This window comes from Pteronotus mesoamericanus, unplaced genomic scaffold, assembly GCF_021234165.1.
Source record: "Pteronotus mesoamericanus isolate MK-2021 breed Mesoamerican mustached bat unplaced genomic scaffold, CSHL_Meso_final contig_25, whole genome shotgun sequence".
Lineage (NCBI taxonomy): Eukaryota > Metazoa > Chordata > Mammalia > Chiroptera > Mormoopidae > Pteronotus > Pteronotus mesoamericanus.
Window position 1 is genome coordinate 19285648 of NW_026555105.1, and position 22663 is coordinate 19308310.

The window sequence follows — 22663 nt, forward strand, 5'->3', positions numbered from 1 at the left end:
CCTGGGGGGCAGTAGGAAAATTGTCCAGAGATGGGTGTGGATGTGTGTCCAGGCAGGAATGCATTTTGGTGCCATGATTAGGGGACAGCAGGGCCAATTCTGATGGTCCTAGGTGTGTGTCCCTGTCCTTATCCACCTTGATTCTTGGAGCCTCAGCAAAGGAGGACTCTCAGTCTTGACATAATGCTTGCCCACAAAGGACATGAAGGTAGCTAATGCCTGAATCCTCCCTAACCCCAGTCAGCTCCTGATGGCTGGTTTCCATTCAGGAAGGTCCTCTATACTTCAGGTCACTAACTAGACAGATATTTACAATGATCATGCAGCTATTTATGGAATTTAACTACTGATCCTGAGCTCAAAGATCTCCTACTTCTGTGAGAGTGGAAGAGGCTTCCTCTCTTAAGTCTTCATCAGGAGACACATGCTGGCTTCCTACAATTAACCTTCTTGCAGTTATGAACTCTCAGACTGTCCTCTCCTGATGCCCTGTTGGTTGGTGGCAATAGTATGTGCAGGCAGTGGTGGGTCTGGATATGATGACAAATGTTTGGCAGGAGTTGAGAAACATCAGCCTGAACCTGCTCGTTTTCACAAGGTCAGTGGGGTCTCCTGAAGAACAAGGGACAAGATTTTCTGTGAAGTCTGAGATGTTTTGGTCCTTGATTTGCCTTTTGTCATTCTATGACCTTGTGCAAGTTGTTCACATATGCCCCAAGGCTTAGTCCTCTCATGTGTGCAGTGACAGGGTTGGCTAGTCTTACAAGGATCTCACACAATGATAGCATTTGTTTTTTATTAGAAGGGACAATCTTCCCCATTCTGGATAGGCCTGTTCTTCTTCCTCCTTACATTCAGTTTGTTCATAAATCTTAACTGCATTAACAGTCTCAATATCCTTGGTCTCTGCTTCTTAGCTCCTTTAAATCTGTCTTCTTCCTTCAAAACTTTGACTCCTATCTGAGGCATCAATAATCTTTTCAGTTGCAACTCAATGACTCTTCTCTATCCTTACTTTTCTTAAGCCTTTCAGCAGTGAATACTTTGGGCCAGTTTGTCCATCCTCCTACATTTCATTTTTGTCGTCTTTATCATCCTCTTGCTGTGAGAATAGAAAAGAGGCCAGTATGACTGGTTGCAAGTAAGTGAAGAGGAGCAGTAGACATCTTGTGCATCCTCAGTTTCCAGTACTCTCTCTTGGAGTCTCCCAAGCACTTCTGTGCAGTGTGGCCACAGCTAAAGACATAATCTTCCTGCTGGAATCAACTCATCCTCCCACATTTCCAGTTACTTTTGGGGTCCCCAATCTGAGACATGGACAGCAGCCTCACCTGCTCCCTCACCTACACTTGTCCAGGTCCACCTCCCAAACACCTCTCAAAAAATACAAGAAGTATGTTTACTCCTTGTGTGGTAACCTTGTGTTACCATCACCTCTCCCTGGGGTGTTACATCTTGCCCTACTAACATCCTGTCCACCCATTCTAAGGACCCCAGAGCAGTCACTCAGAAATCCACACTCATCTGAACATCTCCCGGTCCTGCTAAGGACCATTACAATCTCAGCTGTAAAATTCACACTCTGTTCCATGGCTCCAACCACCCAGGCCAGGGTGCTTTCCAACCAATGAGCCCTCCAGTGACACTGAGGAATGACAAGGCACCTTGTGCAGTCAAGAGCAGTTTTATTTGCTGAGCAACTATGGAAAGTAACACATGACTGGTGGGAAAAGGGGGGGGGAACAGTTTCCTTGGAGAAAAGGCTGCTCTGGTCCCCAAACAGTGGTTGTGTCTTTGTTCAGGACATGGGCAGCATTCTGTGAGTCCTCAGAAGCTGGGCAGGGAATGGATTGAGTGGCAGGAAGTGGTTCTGTTGGAAGAAGACCCCAATCAGAATGGGGGCTCAGGCTCACTGACTCTTGTTTGTATTGGTCCATCATCAAACCCTCCAGAGAGAGGGGAGGAGGCTGACACCCTGGGGCTACAGGTCTTATCTAAGCCACAAAGGGATCCCAGGCCTGGGGTCAGAGGGATCCTTGTGCATGTGTATCTGTGTATCCATAAAGGCTTGGGTGTGGTGAGTTTGCATGTGTGTGTGCATGTGCAAGTGTGCTTGTGTGAGAGTGTGTGTCTCTCTATGTCTGTCTGAGTGACCATGTGTTTGGGGGTGTGTATGTGCATACATCCATGACCATGTGTGTTTGTGTTTGTGATTGTGTTGCACTGCCAGCTGTGTCTCTCTGCCACTGTCAGCATCTCTGTGGACTTCTCTGGACACATCTGTACTTGTCAATGTGGCACTTGTCTGTTCCTTTGGATGTTACTGTCACAAGCTCACAAGCCCCCTGCTGCCCTCAACCAGGGAAGAGCAATAGCCCCAACGTTCTGGGGAGTGGGGGACAGCACTCACTAGCTCAGGAGAGGCTGAGTCCCATCCTGGAAGGTTTAGATGTTGATGACAATTCCTTCTCCAGTGAGCAGTTTGTCTGGAAAATGAAAAACCACCATCGCAGGCCTGAGTCATGGTCTCAGTGTGATGGCATCTAGGATTTCCCGCATTCCTCCCTAGGCCTGGCACAAGGAATGGTAACTCTGGAGGTCTGACCAAGCTCAGGCAGGGCTTGAGGCGGGAGCAATGCCTCCTTCCTCCAATCAGCTCAGCTCTTCTCAGTGTTAGGGCTGATGGGGGAAGACAAGTCTATACCTCAACACTATCTGGATAAATCAAGGCAAAAAGAAACCCAAAACGGAAAGAGTTGAGGCTGGAGGGATCTATCTGCCCCATGGTGTACAGGGACAGAGCTCCTTGGGACAAGGGCTGCTCCTTCGGAGACGGGGAGAGGGCTTGGAAGCAGGTACTTACTGGCGATCTCCTGCACTAGGGACACATCCAAGCGGCTTAAAAGTTCATTGACTATAGTGCACACCTGAGTCAGGGGCAGAGAGAAAAGTTAGACAAAGTGGTACATGGAGGGAAATCCTGGGAACAACATCATTTTAGGATGGATTCTCTGAGGGAGATTTTCTACCACTTCTCTATGTCTGAGAATGTTTGTTTTGAAGCATTCACACAGAAAAATGCTTACACTTCTGTTGGGCAGAAGGAGAAACTGAAAGCATGTGTGTAAAGCACCCAATCTCACAGCGAACCAGTGTTTACTCTATGACATGATATCTTCTTCTAATAAGGTGGGCTTCTCTGGGAGGGGTATATTTCTGGTCAGAGGAGGTACCCAAGCAAAGGCTAGAAGAGTGTTTGTCTGTAGCCATGGCTGGGGTGGACTGAGAGCTTCTCTGGGTAGGGCCTATCTATTTCAGCTGCAGTGTGGAATATGCCCAGGGCCTGGCTCAGAGCAAGAACCAATCAGTGCATTTGAAGGATGGAAAGAAGAAACATGGAAAGGTGGATCAATGGACAGACAGACACTCATGGAATTTACTCATCAAACTGAGAAGCTCAGAAAAGCTCATCCCAGGGGCCTCTTTCAGCCTAAGAGACTCTAAGATGCAAAGGCTAGGAGCCCTCTCTTTAACCCACTTACCGGACCCTGCACTACCAGTGGAATGCCTTTATTCAAGATGTTGGTGATGGTATTCGCAAATGTTTGAAGGAAGAAGGTGTCAGCTCTGAAAGAGAAAAGCCATGGGCAGTGCAGAGGTCTGGGGCTGGTATGGGGAAGACTTCTGAGGGGCCACGGGGCCCCTCACACTCTCAGCGTTAAGTAACTGAAACTGGGCCTTGTCCGTCCACACTCACATGCAGGCAAACACAAAGCGGCCTATCCAAAGGGAGTAATACCCTACACAGCAGTGCACACAGTGGAACATGTAGAATAAACATGTAGTTCCAATACACAGTAGATATTCAATGAGATTTTTCAGAATCCATAAATGGATGAACAATGCTTAGAGTGTAGTCATGAGGATCCAATGAGATGATACATGTCAAGCACAATATATGTGTTCAGTAAATTTTAGCCATGATGGGGACAACCTGAATATTGTGCATGACCAGTCTTGTGACAGGTAACTGAAATAAGTATCCCAGGGAGGCTCCATAGCTATTTTACCCCTTACCAGGACAAAACACATTCACACCTATTATGTTAGTGGGGTTATCAATAACCCCAATGCAGCTCCATATTACAGTTTGGGGAATTACTGTCCAATTTCACACAGGAAGCCCCCTATTTCTCCCCATGCCCTCTGGTAGATGGGGATTGAACCCAGACTTTTTGCTCACTAATACAGCATAAAATTGGTCAGCCTAGCCTAAGAAGGGATAAGTCTATTTATCCATCTGCCCATCCATCTTCCCTCCCACCCATCAATCTTCCCATCCATTCATCCTCCCACTCATCCATTCTTCCCTTCTTCTCTTTCCAACCATCTATCCCTCATCCCATCCTATTGTCTCTGGGAAGGCAAAGCCAACCCTCTGGCCTTACCCATCAAGCACGGTGATGTCCAGTTTGCCAGGGGGCTGAGTGCAGTCACCAAGGACCAAGTGGACCGTACCATTTTCATCTTTCACAGGGGCCAATTCCACAGTAGTGTTTAGCTTCACAGACAGGTTTAGCAGACGTTTTTTAATGAGGGGCCTGCAGAGCGGATAGTGACCTCACACATTCCAAGAAGAGGAGGCTTTTCTCCTTGCCAGGAATGCCAGCCTCACCTCATTCCATTTTGACCGTAGATATACACGTCTCATTTCCCAGTAGGGGAAACCAAGGCTCGACGAGATCAAGTGAGTTTCCCAAGTGACTCCAGGTCACTGAGCATAGCAGCAAATGAACCGAACTTTGCGGTTCATGTCCATTAGGCTCAAATGCCCCCTTTTTGACTATGCATTGTCATCAGGGTCTCCTTTGGTGAGCCACCCTCCCAACTTCCCTTCGGGCCCACTCACACTTGCACAGCGACATCCAGGTCCAGAGGGATGGTGAGGTAGAGACGATGGCCATCCTCGCTCTGCACAAGGCCAAGTTCCAGTAGCTTGGAGCTAGCGATATTTATACTGCCCAGGAGATGAAGGGAGAAACATTAGCTCTTCTCACCCCAAGCCTATAAACCACATTTATCCCAATCTTAACTATCCCAGAGGAAGAGCTACCCATGAGGTAGGATGGGGGAGACAGGAAGGGAGTCTTGAAGCAAAAAGCACATGGGTTTTGAGTTGCATCAGTTTTCCCCAACCTCGGCACTGGACCAGATCCTGACATACCTATGGTTCTCTTTTCAACTCGGGTCTGTGAGGTGTTCCAGGATAGAGACTGAATTATATTTGCATTCTATCTGGATTGTATTTGCATTCTCTATGCCAGTTCAGAGCTGTACAAAGAAAGAGTCTACCATATTGGTTAACTTTATGGACTGATGAGCAGGTGAGTAGATGAATATGTGAGTGGATGCATGGAAGGACAAATATTTAGATGGAAGGAAGGATGGACAAATGAATAGATGAATGGGTAAGTGGATGATGTATGGTCAAGTGGAGTAAGTCTTTAACAAACATTTATGAGCAGAAATCACTCATTCTGCCATGACTTTCAATGGCAGGTTAATCAACAATGTTTGTCATGGAGATTGAGGAGCAGGAAGTCAGGGAGGATGGAGAGAGGATGGAAGTAAACCTCTTCTCTGAGCCAGCCATTGTGGCAGGTGATTACATCTTTTCCACTTCTCCCAACAGTTTTTCTCTGTGGGTACCATAATCTTCATTTTATAAATAGAGAAACTGAGTGATTCTGTGAACCCAGAGTGCCTGGTCTCAGGTCACCCAGCAAGTACATGGTGCATTTGGAAACCAAACTTAAGACTATGTCTGTCTTCAAGTCAGGGGCAAGCACCTAGGTGGGTAGGAATCTTGGAAATGGCTTTGATCCAGCCCTATCAAGGACCCAGGCTTTGCCAGCTCACTGCATTAAGTTTTCCATTATTCCTTCTTGCTTAGCGAGCTCTCAGATGTCTCATGGGAAACACCATATCAGATCATTCCATGGACATTACATTGACAATGTAATTGAGGAGAGTGGTTCACACTTTCTTGCCTACATCATAGTTCTTCTGTCTTCTAAGGGACTCTACAGGTGAGAACAAAATTACCACTGTGTAGTGGGAAAAAACCTTGACTTTGGAAGTAAGTCAATTAGAGTTAGATACCTCTCTCTGTACCACTCTAATTGTGTGAGCACAGGCACTTTTCTGTGCTTCAGTGTTTCCATCTGCAAAGTGGGAACTATTAAATTGACCTCAGATGGCCGTCATGAGGCTCACAGATGATGCTGAGGACTCAAGATATGCTTCAGGACTGAGGATAATTGCTGGTTCAAGAGGACTGATGTTCCCTGCCAGACCATGAGAAAGGTCTCAGACTGAGTCCTGGGCTCATGTTCAGACCACCCTTCTTCCTCTTTCAGGCCAGGGCCTGGGGCAAACAGATCTCCAGTGGGGGTCCTCTGGTGGAGACCAAGGACCTGCTTTAGGGCTACTCACTCAAGAATGTTTTTCAGAGGATTGAGCAAAGAGATCACTTGCTGAAGAAGACCGCTAACGATGCCATCAGGACCATTTCCCAGGTTCTTCAGGGCACCCAGCAATGGAATGTTTTTGAGACCGTTCAACAGGTCCCCAGAAAGCAGATTATTCTTGACAGCTGGAGATGGGTATAGAGATTCTCAGGGGTCAGGCCTGACAATTTCAGGCTCTTAGCCCCCTCCCCCCATTCATCCCTGCCCTCTCTCCTCATTGGACAGTTGGGAAAACTACACACACACACACACACACACACACACACACACACACACACACACAGAGGCCCCTGAATGAGGTTGTCAGAGATTCTCACTTACCATCCGTGAACCCTTTAGCAAGATCTGTAGGATCCGAAGCCAGGTCCACAGGCAAGGGCAGGGCCAGCAGCCCACAGAAGACAATGAGGCCCCCAATTTTAAACATCTCTCTTTGGTGTCTGTAGACAGGATGACAAGCCCAATATGGCACAGATAACAGAAGGAAATTGAGCCACTGCCTGTCTCTGGCCCCCAGAACACTGGGGAGAGAATAGCAATAGCTAACCCTACTCAGTACTTCCTCTGTGCCAGGCATCAGGCTGAGCTCTCCAAGCTGGGTAACTGATTTTATCTTAACCACACCCTACAGTGTGGCACTAATCATGTGCATTGCTCAGGTGAGGAAATGGGGGTCTAGTGAGTTTAGGTAACTTCCTTCAAAATCACAAGTACACATGAGGACAGGATTTGAAGCCAGACCCAGAGGCTTCTGTCTAAATTAAGTGACTATCAGATTTAGTCTCTTATTGGGCTTACTTGCAGTGATTTGAATCATTGCCCCTAGTGCTTGCTCTTTAGACAAAGCAAATGAAAAACTTAAACCTGCTAGTGGCTGAGGAACTGAACTGCTTTGCCACCATTCCTGTTCAGTCTTTTGGTCCGGGTCCATCCTGTGCATGTCACACACTCTCAGAAGTCACCTAGCTGTAGTCACCATCTCATCCAGACCAGTGTTTGGGAAATCCTGGGTCTTTCAAAGTTTTCATTTCACAAGGAGAATCAGGGGACCAAAGAAGGGTAATTATAGTCTCGAGATCACACAGCAAATGGACAGCAGAGCTGTGGTGGGACGGTCTCTGAACCTGCCCGCACCCCACACACAAACACACAACACACACATATGCGCACATACTCTTTTCTATGCCTTTCTCTTCTCGCTCAAGCTGACCTCGGTGAACTCCTGGGGAACCCCTGACAATGGCTGCTTTTCGCACCAGTCTCCTCCCAGATATCATCAGCCTCTCGCAGGCTTATCTGGCTGCTGAAAGAGGTGTCCAAAGCTAGGGTACCTATATTTTGGAGATGTCTGGATATTGGGGGTAATATTCCATCAACTGACCTATTTGGCCAAAGTACCATCATCGCTGTGGCCAACTGAAATTGAAAGGGCTTTTTGGTCCAGAGAGCCTATTGTGGCCTCCCTAGGGACTGGGCCTCTGAATCTCTTTTGGGAAGCAGAACTTTTATGAATCCACTAGAAGCTAAGGACCCTGATCCCAGAAAAATGCATCAAAATGTATAAAACTGGGAACATTTTAAGAGGTTTGTAGATGATGGTCTGAATTCACAAGGGCAACCTTGAGGCAAAACTTGTGCTGTAGAGATTTGGACTTAGGGTATGAAGAGCATACCCATGAGAGAATTTCAGCAGTCACTCCTGCAACCACAGACTCCTTTTTCTACGTTTTCTACATTTCGAATTCAAACGTTTCTGTATTGACATTACTGGCCTCTTGGGGAAGTGGAGTGAATGGCCATCCCATGCCCGTGAAAATGGCGATCCCCATTTCTTTTAGAAGACCCCCAATGAGTGATCCTAATGCACTCAGCCAGGGCCCACCCCACAGCAAGGAGCCTGGCACCCTGCCCCCCAGAGCCGCATTGCAGGAGCATGATGGGCAGATCTCACCTGGGCTTCTCAGAGGTCCCTGTGGCTGTCCTGGTCTCCTCTTCCCTCTCCTGTTGGCTTTTACTGAGGAGTCAGCCTCTTTTTATAGTGTGGGAATAAGGAAACATGGAACCAGATGACAGGTTTCTAGAGGATTTGGAACTTTGCGATCTAGTGGTGTCTTTCAGGGCTCTCCAAAGTAAATAATTGCCAATTGCATTAGTAAGTGAAACTATTAAGCTATTTGATTGACAAGCTGTGAAAAGAAAAACCTGAGATGAGGATGTTACTGAAGATGGCAGCCAGCCAGAGCTCAGGAAGCGACCTCAATCTCCTATCTAGACCCTTTTCCGTTCCTGGTCCTGTTCTTTTTCTCCAGTTAGAGGTCTCTTGTTCTTAAAGAGTCAAACTGTCTTTCATTTCCCTTTGTCTGGGGGCTATCCATTCTCACCAGAACCCTGGGAGGGAGGGTTTGCTGCTCCTCCTTTGCAGGGTGGGGGACTGAGGTCCAATGGGGATAAGATTCCAAAGACACAGAGAGGATCTGGAAGAGTTAGAACTCTACTCGTTGGATAATGATAATAATAAACACAGTGTCAACAGATGACACGAGCCCTTGCTGTAAGTCAGGACTGCATTGATTTCCACAGGCAGCATCTCTTGAATCCTCAGAGCCCTGTGTGAGGCAGGAATGAGTACTCCCACTTGACACGGGGGAAATGGAGGCTCAGAGTGAGTGGGTACGCCCAGAGTTGCACGGTGGACGTGGTCCTGAGGCATTCATGCTCTGGCCTTTTCTCAGAATCACGCTCTGGCCTTTTCTCTGGCCTTTTCTCAGAGGGCTGTACATTCACTGACTGTTGTGCTTTCCCACATTTGTGAATTTCATGCTGTCATGAAATTTCACTTTATGTCCTGGGAAAGTCTTTCCAGGATTCCAGGCCTGAGGGATGCTGTGGCATCCAGGTTTCTACATTTGCCCTTTCTTCTTCCCTTCCCCAAAGGAAAGTAATAAGATATTTGTCCCCACAACTTGGACCTTTGGAGTCTATTTCACAGATGACAAAACTGAGGCATGGAGAGATAAAGGTCATAGACCAGGGAAAGCAGGTCCTGCCCTGCAAAACCTAACACCTTATAAGAAGCAACAGAAAGAAAGTAAAAAATATGCATTTATTGGATACCTACTATTTGCTGGATGCTCTCCATATTTGAACCTTGTCTTACTCAGGAATGGTTGGTATTGTTGTCCCTCAAATATCAGATAAGGAGACGCAGGTTCAGAGAGGGCAACTGCTTCCCTGGGACACACAGCGAATGAACAGTGGAGTCAGAACTTGCCCCTGTGTCTCGTCACCCCCGTCACCAGTGAGATGTGCCTCTTTCCCTCACCCTTCCCTGGAACTGCTGCCTCTTCCTGTGAGACCCCTGCAGTGGCTCCAACGTGCCAGGGCCATGGCTTTGAGGCACTCACTAGACTCTTCCTAGAGCTTGTATGTTGTGAATCATCCTTGAAGGGGTCCTATTTTTTGATGTCTTGGTACAGCTCTTATGGGTTGGGTTAGGTTGCTACTATCTTTGAGGGGAAACTGAGGCAAATAAGTCAAGATGTCGCAGCTGAGCACAGGTAACCAGGTTCTGGGTGATTGCAGACAAAGAACTGAACTGAACACACAGGGAATTTATAGCAGAATGAGAACAGATTGATTAAGTGATAGCACACTCCATAGAGCATGGGAACAGGCCAACTCCAAGCAGAGACTGACCCTCAGTTACTGGAGGGATTCTATTCTTGTAGGGCAGATATTTCCTGGTTAGCTTTGGTAGGGTTTTATTGAGCATGGACAAGTAGTTGTATTACTTCAATGCTACTGCACGTGTGGTCTCCCATGATTTTCCTTGATTGGCCACCGGGGAGAGGGGTCCCACAATGCTAACTTATTATAATGTTGTTATAATGAAGCAAGGGTCATGCAGCATCTTTTGTGCAGGTGCATTCATGATTCACCATGATTCAGCACTTTTCCAGAAAACAGGAACCACCGGTGTTAGAAGAGCGTCTCTGTCCTGTCACGATGTCCTTTGTCTTAGCCCTGGGGCACCTCCGGAGTTTCCTCCTTCCTGACTTTCTCTTGCCTCAAAGGGACTGACTCAAGGTTGTACAACCAGTTACTGGGCAGGCCAGGTCCTTGGTTTGAAGACGGGAGGTTGCATGTGTGTGATGGCAGAAAGGGGATGAATTTGGGCACAGAATCCCTGGTTCAAATCCTGTGACCCTGGGCAAGCCACTCTAACCCCTTGAACTCCAGTTTCCTCTTCTTTAAAATGAGGGGATAATATCTGCCTAGCAGGGCTGTGGGGGATCATGTCTGGAGAGCTGGTAGAGTCTTAGTTCAAAAACTCATGTATCTATACAGTTTTCTTTCTAATGCATGTACAGTTTAGTTACCATTTCAAATGCCATTTGCTAGGTAACAGACACTTCCCCACTCCCCCCTGGGGTTTTATTTCTGTTCCAGGGGCTTCATTTGTGCCACGGCATGTAGAGGAGGCTGCCCTGTCCCTGCTTTGACTAGAAATAGAGAGACAACCATGTGCCTTCTGGCCCCAACTGCTGAGACACTGTGTGTCCGTCTCTCCTGTCCAGGATTCCCCTGTGGATTAGCATGTAATTCTTACTCCCTTGTTAGACACCCCCAGTGGTTCTGCAGTTTCTTGATTCCTTGGGCCTCAACCATGGCAACACCATGGCGGGTAGGCTACCCTAACCCATCTGCCTGGACCACCTAGACTCTTTAGATAACCTTCTTTCCCTGGGGTCTTGTCATCTCTCCTGGTTTTGGAAGGGAACATGGGTGCAGGTATCCTCTGCCCTTGAACCCTGTACAACAACTTGGAGTACCTCTTGTCCCATGTCAATTTTTACCTGGAGGGTAGCACAGGTGCAAGACACCTTCCAGAACCTACCAGAACTATGTTCTCCTCAGTTTCTCTTGGGCTCTCACACTCCACCAACCCAAGATGAGGAATTTTCTAGTCTTGGGGCAGGAAATCCTGCTTCAATTCATTATATATGTGCTATTCATTGATATCTCCTATGTCCTGAGATTTGAAACTGAAAAACCCAGGTTTAAAAAAAGAATTAACCCACAGTAAAATTGGCTTTTTATCCTTTAGGGTGTAGGCCTGTAAATTTTAATGCCCATATAGTTTTATGTCACCATCATAATAATCAGGATATAGAACAGTTCCATCACCCCCCAAACACCCTCATGCAGCCCTTTTAAAAGGAGTCACACCCGCCCGCCCGCCCACCCACTGGTGAGTACCAGTCTATTCTCTGTCACTCCTGTTTGTCAAAGACCTGGGTGCCAGAAACTTCTGCTTATGATGAAGTTGGCCCTCCTTGAAGCCAAAGGTAGTGCCTGTTCACCTTTGGCTTCAAGGAGGGCATCAGGGAACGTAGAAGGACAGACACATTATTGACATTTCAAGACAGTGTTTTCCACATTGGTGACATCAATGTTTTCCCAACCTATTTCTCAGAAACTGTAGGTGGTGCCCCTTCCTTTCTACGTATCTGATTGTCATTGGCAGCCTTTATGTTTGTGAATTCAGAGATCTACTTTTAAAGGGCAGAGTTAATTTTTTCAAGGGGCTCTGACCTACCCAGGTCTATTCCCAGAACCTGGGAGTGGGACGTTGGTTCTCTTCCCTGGAGCAAGATCAGGTGGCAGCTGAGTTTGAGGGGGAATGTTCAGATGGCCTTGGGTGCCCCAGTTGAAGGACAGAGGGCAAAAAGTGTTCACGGAGAGCTGGGTGCCCTAATTTTGATGAGGAAATACATTTTTGCTTAAGGCAAGTTCCACTTACCTTGGAGATTAATCTTCCTCCTGCACTTACAGATAATAATAATAAAAGCTTTTTGTGGGACACTAGAGCATTATACCATTCCTAACAACCCTGTGGGAGCCCTGAGGCACAGGGAGGACAGCCAGGTGTCCACGGTCACCTCCACTAGGAAGAAGTGAATTCAAACTGCCATCCAGGGCTGTCTGACTTTTGTGCTTACACCTTCCTAAGCAAGCTTGTGTCACAGTCTTCAGCTCAGAAAGGTCCTGGGAAATCAGGCAGCCCTGAGTTCCAAACCCAGCTCAGCCAATGACTCTGGACAAGATGCTTCTGCTCTTCCAGCCTGTGTTTCCTCACCTGCAACAGGGAGCTGATGACACCTACCTCCCAGGGCTGCAGAGAGGGTTAAATGGGGAAACAAACGCAGCGCACAGCCCAGCACCCGGCACAGAGTCAGAACTCTGTGATACAAGGGCACGAAGTCATGGGATATAAGGCAGGCAGGGCCTGGAGTAAGCTGCTGAGCACTTGGGGCTGGGTTCCTGCTTAAATTACCTCCCACCCCAGACCCTGGTCTCATAACAGGGGTCCATTTTGCAGTAAGATCTTCTAGGAGAAAGCGCAATGAGTCCATGGCTCCGTGAACCTTAAAATGAAAACAACAGAAGAAACCCAGGGAGGCCCCTTGAGGAAGGAGGTCCCGGAACCACCCCTAGAGGGGTCAGGGGGAAAGCAGACAAAATCTGCCTTCACCAAGGGACCAGGCAACCTCGCAGGAGGACAGGACCTGGTCCTCACATATTTGCTTTCTGAATCATGAGCAGGAGGAACCCCACAACCTCAAGGCTGTTGAGGGGAATCATCTGTGTGTATATGGGGGTTGAAGGTTGCAAATTCCCACTGAAGCATTTTGGATCAGGGAGTCTCAATTGAAAGATGGGGACATGAGTCTCTCTTGCCCCGTTTTCATCTCTGAGATGTTGACATTTCCTTATTTGAGCTTCTCAATCCAGCTGTACGCATATTTCATCATTTCCCTGTCAGTGTGTGTTTTAGGGGAAGGGGATGGCATCAGAAAGAAGGGAGGGAAGACTGGAGGGGAATCCACAGTGGTCAAGAGTATGGGCTCCAGAGTCTGGCTGCCTGAGTGCTGTCGACTTGGTCATTTCATTGCTGTGTGGCCCTGGGCAAGTGACTTTCTCTCTCTGAGTCTCTGTGTCCTTATGGGTAAAACAGGATAGTGCTTCATGGGGTTGCTGTGGAGATTTGATGAGATTGCTGAATGTGAGCTCCTGGCACCAAGCTTGGCACGTGCCGAGGACTTAATATGCATGTGCTACTGTTATTATATGTGATGTGTGTGTTATTTCCCCTTGATTTCTCAGTAGGCTTTCCCTACCCTCAGGTTGAGGAGGGTAGGAATTCATATTTAAGAATTGAATAGTCATTACTTAAGTAAGTAACAGTCAAGTAAATGATATTTAATAAGCCTACCCTATGGACTTAGCATATGCTAAACATATTGCAAAAGGCTTATCACATACTTCGACATATTTGTCCTATGTGGTAAATATGTTTATTTAAAATTTTTTTGTTAAAGTATAACCTACATAAGAAAAATGCACTTAAGTGAACAGCTCAATGAACTGTCACAAAGTAACAATTGTCACAAACTGAACACCCTCCCCATAATCAGCACACAGATCCAGAAACAGAACGTTAACGTTGCCTTGCTTGAGCCCCTCCCAGTCACTAACCCACTCCCCAGGGGTAACCAGTATCATGGCCACTAACAGCATAAACTAGTTTTGCTGTTTTTGAGGTTCATATACATGGGCGATGCAACATGAGCTCTTTTGTGTCTGGAATTATTAGATGTGTGAGATGCATCTATGTGGCCGTGTGCAACTGTAGGTCATTTTCATTACTGTAGAACATTCTGCAGGGTGACTATCCCCACAAGATCTCTGGTTATGCATTCTTTTGATGAGCATTTAGGGAATTTTTACTTTGGGACCATTATGGCCATTGCCGCTATGAGCAATCTTGTACATGTCTTGAGCTGCCCATATGCATGGGTTTCTGTTGTGCATAGACCTAGGAGTGGAATTGCTATGTTATGTGTTGCAATTTTAGGGGATGCCACCAACCCAATTTTATAACGTAGTTGTACAAATTCCCTCCCACCCGCAGTGTGAGAACTCCTGTTGCTCCACGTCCTGTAAGCTTTCTATTCCTATTTTGTAGGTGATGAAGACCAAAAGGTAAAGTGCCTTGTCCCAAACACAGCTAGTGAGTCCTAACTGGACCAGGATTTGTTCACTCATTTAACCTCAGATATTGGCTGAGCTTGCAGTCTATGCCAGCCCTATGTTGGGGACTGGAGAGTTCACTGGTCACCCTAATGCACACAGTCCATACTTTCATGGAACCTCCCTTTGGGCTGAATTGAATCTGAGCTCAAGCCTGTTTGATGCCAACGCATATGCTTTTCCACTCAGTTATCGTTTTGCTACACTCCTTTGGAGCTCAGCAAAGTGCTTGGCACATAGTGGGTGCTCAGTAAATAGAGGTTCAATGAATGATAGGTTGGGAAATCTCAATAGGACCCTCCCTGCTTTGATGAGCACATCTGTGGATGGGTTTCTGGCTGCAAAATATAGGAAAAGAGTGTTTTCTCTGGTATTTCTGGGCTAATGAGCAAGCCCAGGTATATTTATTCTCAGGACAAACCTTCATCAGGCCTTTACTTGTGGAACCCAAGCTCAGGGCCCAGGCAGGGGTGCCTCTGCACCCTTCAGAGCTATAGTTTATTATGGGGGAGGACAGGATGTCCACATGGTCTGTAGTGAAGGATTTCCGGGCAGTGGAAGCCCCCCTCTAAGGGAGACTTAAGGTCATAAGATGTGGAATCTGCTTCCAATCATCAGTAGGGAGCTGAATTCTCAAGCCTGGCATGGGGCGGATGGGCTGGACTCACAGTTGGTTGAGTTCATGAGCAGCAGTCTGTCCTGTAAGCAGAAGAGCTGGTCACCAGCTTGTCCGCCTTTCCAACCCTCAGGTCCACAGTGGAGGAAACTCTCATCCACCCATGCAAACCGAGGGCCCCTGCCCAGAACATTTCCATTACAACTGCTTCCCAATGATATCTAATGATTTTCTTCCTGTTGTCTTCCATTCATTAGGCTGAGAGTTCAAGGAAGACAGGGACTGTATCTATTTATCTGCAACTGGAGCAGGTGGTCTCCGGTTTGAGGTGGGCCAGTGCTCTCTAAAGGATTGAGTGAAGAAGCTACAACATCTGGTAATGTGGAGGTTTAGGTGACTTGGTGGGGTCCCACCTGCTTGTAGGAGTGCCCTCTGCTGTCCCAGCGTTCTTGGGGGACAGTAATGTGGTCTCCTCTAAGTGTTCTCAGAGCATGTGCAAACACGCCGCCCTCAGCAGGCCTCACTGGGAGCCCCACTTGGAGCACCTCTTCCAGTCATTTGCCCATCCTGGGTCCTCCCTGGATAAACGCGACACTCACCCATGAGGTCTTTCAACAGTTTCACATCCAGCTGCCTGAGGATTTCACCGATCAGAGGACATATCTGGACCACCAGCAGAGAGCAGAGGGTCAGAGCAGGGACTAGGAAGAGAAAACTACAAGGCCTGTTGTTGGAAGCTTAGATTCCATTAGACTTCCACATGGAATCATGACAAGAGTGGCTTAGCTTCCTTGTATTGAGTGCCAACTCTGTGCTAGGTGCCATGCATAGCACTTCCATGTTTTATCTCCCCGAATCCTCATGACATCTTTATGAAATAGGGTCTGTGATGGTTCCCATGCTGCAGAGAGGGAATCAGGCTCAGGGAGACCAAGTCACTTGCCCAAGAACACACAGCCAGTAAATGGCAAACTGAACATTTTAATTGAGATCTTTCAGGTTCTAAAGCCCAAGGTTTGAAACTCTTTGTTAAACTGCTAACATGTACTCCTTGATCCTCAGACTGAAGGACGCCCAAGGCGAAAATATTTTTCTCAAACTTACCTGATCTTCTATCAGGTGTGGGATAACTTTTGCCAGATTTTGTCTGAAATTGTGGAGGAAGTGTTTCATCTTTGGTGAGATATCTCTAGAAAGAGAGGTGGAGATACAGAACAGATAAATACAGGGAAAATAATGCTAGGTGTTATGTATAGAATACAGCTTATGCGGTCGTTCAATCCACAGTCAGCTCTGTGTAAGGGGCATCTTGTTAGCAACAGTTAAAGGGGCAATTTGGAGAGGTGATATGACTTGTCCAAGGTCACATAGCAAGTAAGTGTTGATTAGATTAGAACCAGGTCAGTAGAGCTCCAGAGTTCATGGTCTTTCCCCTGCACTGTGCTCTCCATGAAGGTCTGGCATGATCTAGGCACTCAGTGACTGTCTGATGGATAAATGAATGGACATCGGCCGAGAACTTGGTTGCTTTAGGCATTCTGGAATTGCAGAGAGAAATCAGATATACATCTTGCCCTCCAGGGACTCATAGTCTGTTGAGGTTGACAGAGTTAGTCAGCCAGTTTATAGATCTCGATTTAGCTCTGTTTTTTTTTTTTTTTTGTCTTGTTAACTACTGCTGAGGAGGAGCTTTAGAGAAGAAGGGAAGGACATCTCAGCAAAAGGATCTGCATGTGCAAAGATACGGTGGTGTGAAAATACACGGTGTGTTGATGGAGAGGTGGGTCCTTCAGAGAGACTACAGGGCAAAGGGCTGCAGGACAAGCAAGGTGGGGCAGGGGAGAGGACAAGTAGGGCCTTGAGTGACATACAGGAGTTTGCTCTTCATCCAGAGGGCATTGGAGAACCATTGGAAGGTTTGGGGCAGATGCTGAGGGACATGATCAGATCCCTGTGCTAGAAAGTTACTTCTGCTGGAGGAGAATGGAGTGAAGGAGGTCAGACGTACTCAAGGAAAGCCAGAGGAGGCTCCTGTAATGGTCCAGGAAGTGGACAGTGGGACAGTGAAGGATGGAGAGGATGAAGAGAAGGGAGCAAGTAGAGGCTACTGGGAAGTCACTGAGGGGAGCTGGTGAAGATGGACCGCAGGGAGTGAGGAAGAAGAAGAGTCTGGTTTCTTTCTGGGAACGTGGCAGGAACATCATTGGGAGAGGGCACAGGAGAAGGAAGAAATCCTAGGGAAAGGGTGCAATCTGTTAGGAGTTCATTCAGGAGAAGGTAGACACTTGTGGCCATAGCTAGGGCCAGTAGGGAAGGGGCCCAGCCCTGGGGAGGGGCAGCTGGGACCTTACTCAGTTAGGACTGTCGTGTGGACGCTGCTGGGCTCCACATGGCAATCGCCTATCACCAGATCCCTCCGGCCAAACTTGTCTTTCTCTAGCCAGAACTCCACAGCGACGTTCATGCGTGTGTGTGTCTTTGCAGTCTTGTTATGGAAGGGCCTCCTGGGGATCACAGAGAGGGAGAGGAGAGGAAACGGCAGGAGAGAAAGACTAGGAGGTAGAAGCAGCCAACACAGAGTGGCTGCCCACCTGGACGGCACTGTCCACACTCTGAGTCCTTTCAACAAGCCAGCCCAGTGAGGCTCCATGCTGCCTGCACCTTACACCCTGCAGCCGGTGATTAAAAAGAAAACTGCCATTAGCCACAGTGACTTCTGAAAATCCTTTCAATAGACCAGATTAGAGGCCTTTCGAAATTCAAAGGTTGAGAGTTTATCTTATTTTTAATGTTTTTACTGTTTAGCTGCAGTCTCCCTTTTCTTGGGGGAAGTGAATGTTAAAGGATAGTTTGAGCAGGAAAAAGGAAGAGTGATGAGATACAGTGCTTCTTTAAAAAAAAAAAAATCAGTGTAGTGAACTCACAAAGGTTTAAATGAGCAAATGACCTGCATCCACTAACCAGTGATTGCCATCCGCACGGTTCACTCAGACACGTGAAGTGACTTGCCCAAGGTCACACGATGAGTGAGTTCAGAAATCAAGGCTTGAAACCAGGTTGGGGTCAGAAAGATCTGGGCTCCACAGGTTGCTAAATTCCTTCCCACCTCCCAGCTCCCAGGTTCCCAGTGAGGAGGAGGAGGACCTCTTTGGCCCCACTTCTGTATGACTTACAGTCTCAAGTCAATATCAAATTCAAGTGAGATATTTGCTGAGAGCCACTCCTTATGGAAAGACATCTGGGTCCTCCCATGATCCAGCTGAATGTTGGTGATGTTGGCGCTATATAAGGAGAGAGCAGAGGTCCCGCCAGGGTGAGGGACTTGAACCATCAAGGTCTTGGGCTGACAAACAAGGCTGGCCCAACTATAAAAAGGGACTGGCAATGCGTTGGAAGCAGAGCCTTTTATAGAGGCTCTGAGGGCAAGAGCCACCTACAGGCACCCTGGGCTGCAAACTGTCCCAGAGTGCCTAACAGTGCCACACTGCTATACTGATTCGTGTAACCCACAGCCAACTGCAGACCCAGAAGCCAGGCCTGTTGTCACACCAAGCTGCCCCTGCTAGTTGATGGCCTCACCACCTACCCAGGTTGCCGAGGCCTGAACCCCAGGAGCTGTCTTTGATTCTCTCAGACCCTCATTTCCACATTCAAACCGTCAGCAAGTCATGTTGTTTTCTCCGCTCGCAAAATATATCCTTAGTTCGGCCACTTCCCATCACCCCTGTCGCTTTTACCTGGTCCAGCTTACTGTCACTTTCTGTCTGGAGATACTCTAGTTTCTCTGGGCTCCCTGCTGGGATCTTGGCCGCTCTGTAGACTGTTCTCCATGTGGCAGCAAAGGGGCCTAACTCCCCTCTCACTCAACATTTTCCACTGGTTTCTCACTGTTCTTAGAACAAAATGCGAACTCCACACCACGGCCCCTCAGACCTGCAGAGCTTGGCCTCACCTGCCTTCTTGCTCACCCAGCCACACAGGACTTTTCCTTCTTCTCAAACACACCAATCTCTTTCCTGGCTCAGGACCTTTCCAATCTCTGCTTCCCATGTCCCTCATTATCACTTGCTGCTTCATTCAGGTTTCTCCCTAAGGGTTACCTCTTTAGACAGGTCTCCTGGATCCACCCCCTCACTCTCACCCTTTACCTTAACAAATTTGTCTTCATGACATCTCCCTCCACCTGAAATTATTTACTTTTGTGGCCTCTCTCAGAACTAGGATTAAGGTCTCAAAAGGCAGTGACCGTATATCTTGGTTTCTAGCTCTATTCTCAGTACCCAGCCCAGGTCTGGTACACGATAGGTGCTCAATGAATATTTGTAACCATTGTTTAAGGAATGAATGAAGGGAGGGGATTGTGGCTGCACCCATCAAGGAAAACCTTGCTGGTGAGATTGGATCTAATTAAAATGGAGAGAATGAGGGATTCCAGTCGGAGAGGAGGGAGCTCCAGGGTACAGGAGGCTGGAATGACGGTGTGGCAAGTGAGCAGCTTTGAGACTGGGAAGCTGGGAGGCCTGCATCCATTAAGAGGAAGGAGTGAAAATGGAGGTGAGCAGGGCAGGCCCAGTTCTGCAATGTTGATTGTAGCTAGTGATGCCTATGCATCCACTATGAGGAGCAGAAAAAACTCCTGAAAATTTCCCAAAACTCCCAGCAGAAGGGACAAGCATCATGCCCATTTCACTGATGAGGACTCAAGGCTGAAGCTTAGAGTGCTCAAATGCCTTGCCCAGAGTTACATGGCTATCAAGCAATAGAGGCGTTCAAATGCCTGACTCTAGCCCTGAGTTCCTTTGGCCCCCGGGATGTTTATCCAAGCTGTGCTCTGGTGCCCAGGGTATAGAGGAGGCCAGAGTGGTTCAGCAACTTGCCCAAGGTTGGTGGCAAACCCAGGATCTAAATGCAGGAACTTTTACTCCCAAACCTTCACTTTTAATTACCCTGCTATGCTGCCTCCACATATACCCATCGTATGCGTCACCTCATTCATCCTTATATTGGGCCTTACATCTCCTCTTTTCAGTATTCCTTCCTCCCTTCTTCCCAGGCCTTGCGCTTCAATTCCCCTGCTCTGACCCCTGACCCAGAGCTCTGTAAAGAATCCCAGAGCCAGGGATGGGGTTCAGAGTCTCACCTGCTTTCTTTCTGCTGCTGGAGGCTCATGCCACCGCCGATTAGCCAGCCCACCATCCCCGGGGCCACCGAGGCATTCAGACTCTCCAGGAGGCAGATATTCTGGATTCGACCCTCTGCATTGTGCTTCATGAGGCCCTGGGTGATAACTGGAAATGAACAAGGGATCAGTGACACTGTACAATGTCGTGGAAAAGGCGTGGCATTTGGAGTGGGGCCTGAGCTGCAGGCTGGTGTCCCTGCTTCTTGCTGAGCAATTGGTGCATGTCACCTCCCTGCTCCCAACACTGAGATCCACGTTCTTCATCTGTGAAATTGTGCTCTGCAGGGGTGATGTGACATTTCTGCAGAGGGTCTAGTGGGCAATAGCTGCTCAAATGAGATATTTGGTTGAAGGTTCACACTGTGCTCTATCTCTGAAGTCTGGAGCATAAAACCTAACATAAATATAGATCACAATAAATACTGGTTGAAGATTAAAATAAGTGGGCAAATAAAGAGAGAATAAATGTAAACCTTCCCATACCCTGCCCGGAATCAACCACAGGACTGAATGGAGCTCCCAGTAGAAAAGAATGAATTCCAAAAGGAAGGGGAATTTTAAAAGCAGTGGACATGTTTAAGTTCTACCTCTCTTGGCTGTAGACTCTCTTGCCCAAGGTGGGAGTCCAGCTCTGACAAACTTCAGAGCTCACCACAGGGCACATTTATTTCATTGACTTGACCCTTTCTATGATCAGCACCCACACTATGGGTTAGTGCAGAGCCGCAGAAACCATGGTCACCCCTGACCCTCCTTCCTCCAGGGCCAACTCCCAGGCCCCTTTTGAGCATCCCATGTTCCTGCTGCCTATAAAGAAAAGGTGTGTCTGGAGTCAGATCTGGGTTTAAGTCTCAGCTCTGTTAGCTCCCTAATTCTGGCTTTCTTCATCTGTGTAATAGGGGCAGTAATAATACCTACCTCATAGAGTTCATGTGAGAAATATTGAGAAAATTCATCCAAAAAATATTTATTGACCATCTATCTACTGGGTGTCAGATCCTGTGCTGGGCACGAAAGACACAAACCAGTTTTCTGTCTAGAAGAGACATACAGGAACCAGATAGTTTCAAAGATAGAGTGAAACTATAAGTACTCGTAGATGACAGTTTTGGAGAAATGTTAGCAATGTTTAGACCTAACAAGGGACTAATGTCAAGAATAAATGACATCTGGCAGTTTTTAGTTAAATTGAGTTTGCATCTGCTGTAGGGCCCAGCCATCCACATTCTGGGTATAATAATTCAGGGACATTCTCCCACAGGTCCTAACAGGGACACACACAAGGCTGTTTGTATCAGAGTACTTTATAATGGTGGGGAGTTAGAGACAACTCAAGTGTCCATCCCTAGGGAAATGACCAAGTGGTGGTGAAGTGGACAAATCTCATGGACTTCTCTGCACCAGTCTGAAGCCACAGATGTCAACAATGAAACCAGTCAAAAGCAATGAGATCTATGTGGCAATACCATTTATATAAATCAAAACACTGCATATTTTACAGGGATCTGGGCATATTTAAACATAAACATACTGCAGTTCTTGCCAAGGAAGAGGGAATGGGAGTTGGAATAGGAAGTGAAAAGGAAAATAACATAAAATCAAATCAAAGAGGGGCCCCACCATGATTCATGATAATGATAATGTGCTCTGAACTAATGTATGATCAAGCCAACCTCAATTGTCTATGCCTGAGGTCTAAGAAAAATAGGAAGAAAAGAGGGTAATGGCAAGGCCCAGAGCGTGCTTTCCCCACCCACCCTGTGACAGCCGGTGGAGCGTGAGTTTAGCTTACTTCTTGCCAGGGTGGATTTGCTGGTCGTGTGGGCCTTGGCCAGGTCAGGCCAAGGCTGCTTGCGCAGTGCTGAGGGCAAGGACAGCAAACTGAGGAGGACCAGGAGCCTCCAAAATGGATGCATCTTGGATTCTGGGACCTGCAAGTATCAAGAAGGGTCAGAGGGCTTGAGAGCAGCCACTGGGATGGATGGACCCATGGTTTTCTGCGGGACAATTACACCAGAGTTAGTGCCCGGAATGCGGTGGGGAGGTATGAAGACGCACTCTGGCAGCTGCTCACATGCTGAGGGCAGCTGGTAGAACCCTGAGGGGAGATCAGGGCTCTAGCAGGATGCTTTGTTGCTTGGAGACACCCCAGTAGAGCCCACTGTTGGGTCATCCAGCAGGAATGCTCTTCCAGGCCTTGCACAGGCTGTATGTTGGTGACTCTTCAGTGAATAAATGAAT

The 22663-nt window shown here is 47.5% G+C and overlaps 2 protein-coding genes across 2 annotated transcripts; both read right to left on the bottom strand.

The window, feature by feature from the left end:
* Positions 1–1665: 1665 nt before the first annotated feature.
* BPIFA1 (BPI fold containing family A member 1) lies at positions 1666–8585 on the bottom strand. Its single transcript, XM_054573436.1, has 9 exons — positions 8482–8585; positions 6852–6970; positions 6496–6655; positions 4910–5017; positions 4449–4601; positions 3543–3627; positions 2864–2927; positions 2411–2486; positions 1666–1870 (listed from the first exon to the last, which is right to left on the bottom strand). Exons 2-8 carry the CDS (start codon positions 6955–6957, stop codon positions 2446–2448), a joined length of 717 nt encoding a protein of 238 aa, XP_054429411.1. The 5' UTR covers positions 6958–6970; positions 8482–8585; the 3' UTR covers positions 1666–1870; positions 2411–2445.
* A 6703-nt stretch (positions 8586–15288) lies between these two features.
* BPIFA3 (BPI fold containing family A member 3) lies at positions 15289–22338 on the bottom strand. Its single transcript, XM_054574152.1, has 7 exons — positions 22215–22338; positions 20381–20528; positions 18414–18521; positions 17592–17741; positions 16345–16429; positions 15840–15903; positions 15289–15323 (listed from the first exon to the last, which is right to left on the bottom strand). Exons 1-7 carry the CDS (start codon positions 22336–22338, stop codon positions 15289–15291), a joined length of 714 nt encoding a protein of 237 aa, XP_054430127.1.
* Between the last annotated feature and the right edge of the window lie 325 nt (positions 22339–22663).

Bases quoted from the DNA above. Each gene is read 5' to 3' on its own strand.
- BPIFA3 (XM_054574152.1), bottom strand. From the start codon at position 22,338: ATGCATCCATTTTGGAGGCTCCTGGTCCTCCTCAGTTTGCTGTCCTTG. The intron at 17,742-18,413 runs GTAAGTCATACA...GATCCCCAGGAG, and splicing joins TTTGATATTGACTTGAGACT to GCCCTTCCATAACAAGACTG. The intron at 16,430-17,591 runs GTAAGGTCCCAG...CTCTCTTTCTAG, and splicing joins CACACGACAGTCCTAACTGA to AGATATCTCACCAAAGATGA.
- BPIFA1 (XM_054573436.1), bottom strand. From the start codon at position 6,957: ATGTTTAAAATTGGGGGCCTCATTGTCTTCTGTGGGCTGCTGGCCCTG. The intron at 5,018-6,495 runs GTGAGTAGCCCT...TCTCCTGGGCAG, and splicing joins CCTCTGAAAAACATTCTTGA to TATAAATATCGCTAGCTCCA. The intron at 2,487-2,863 runs GTAAGTACCTGC...TTCATTTTCCAG, and splicing joins CCTAGTGCAGGAGATCGCCA to ACAAACTGCTCACTGGAGAA.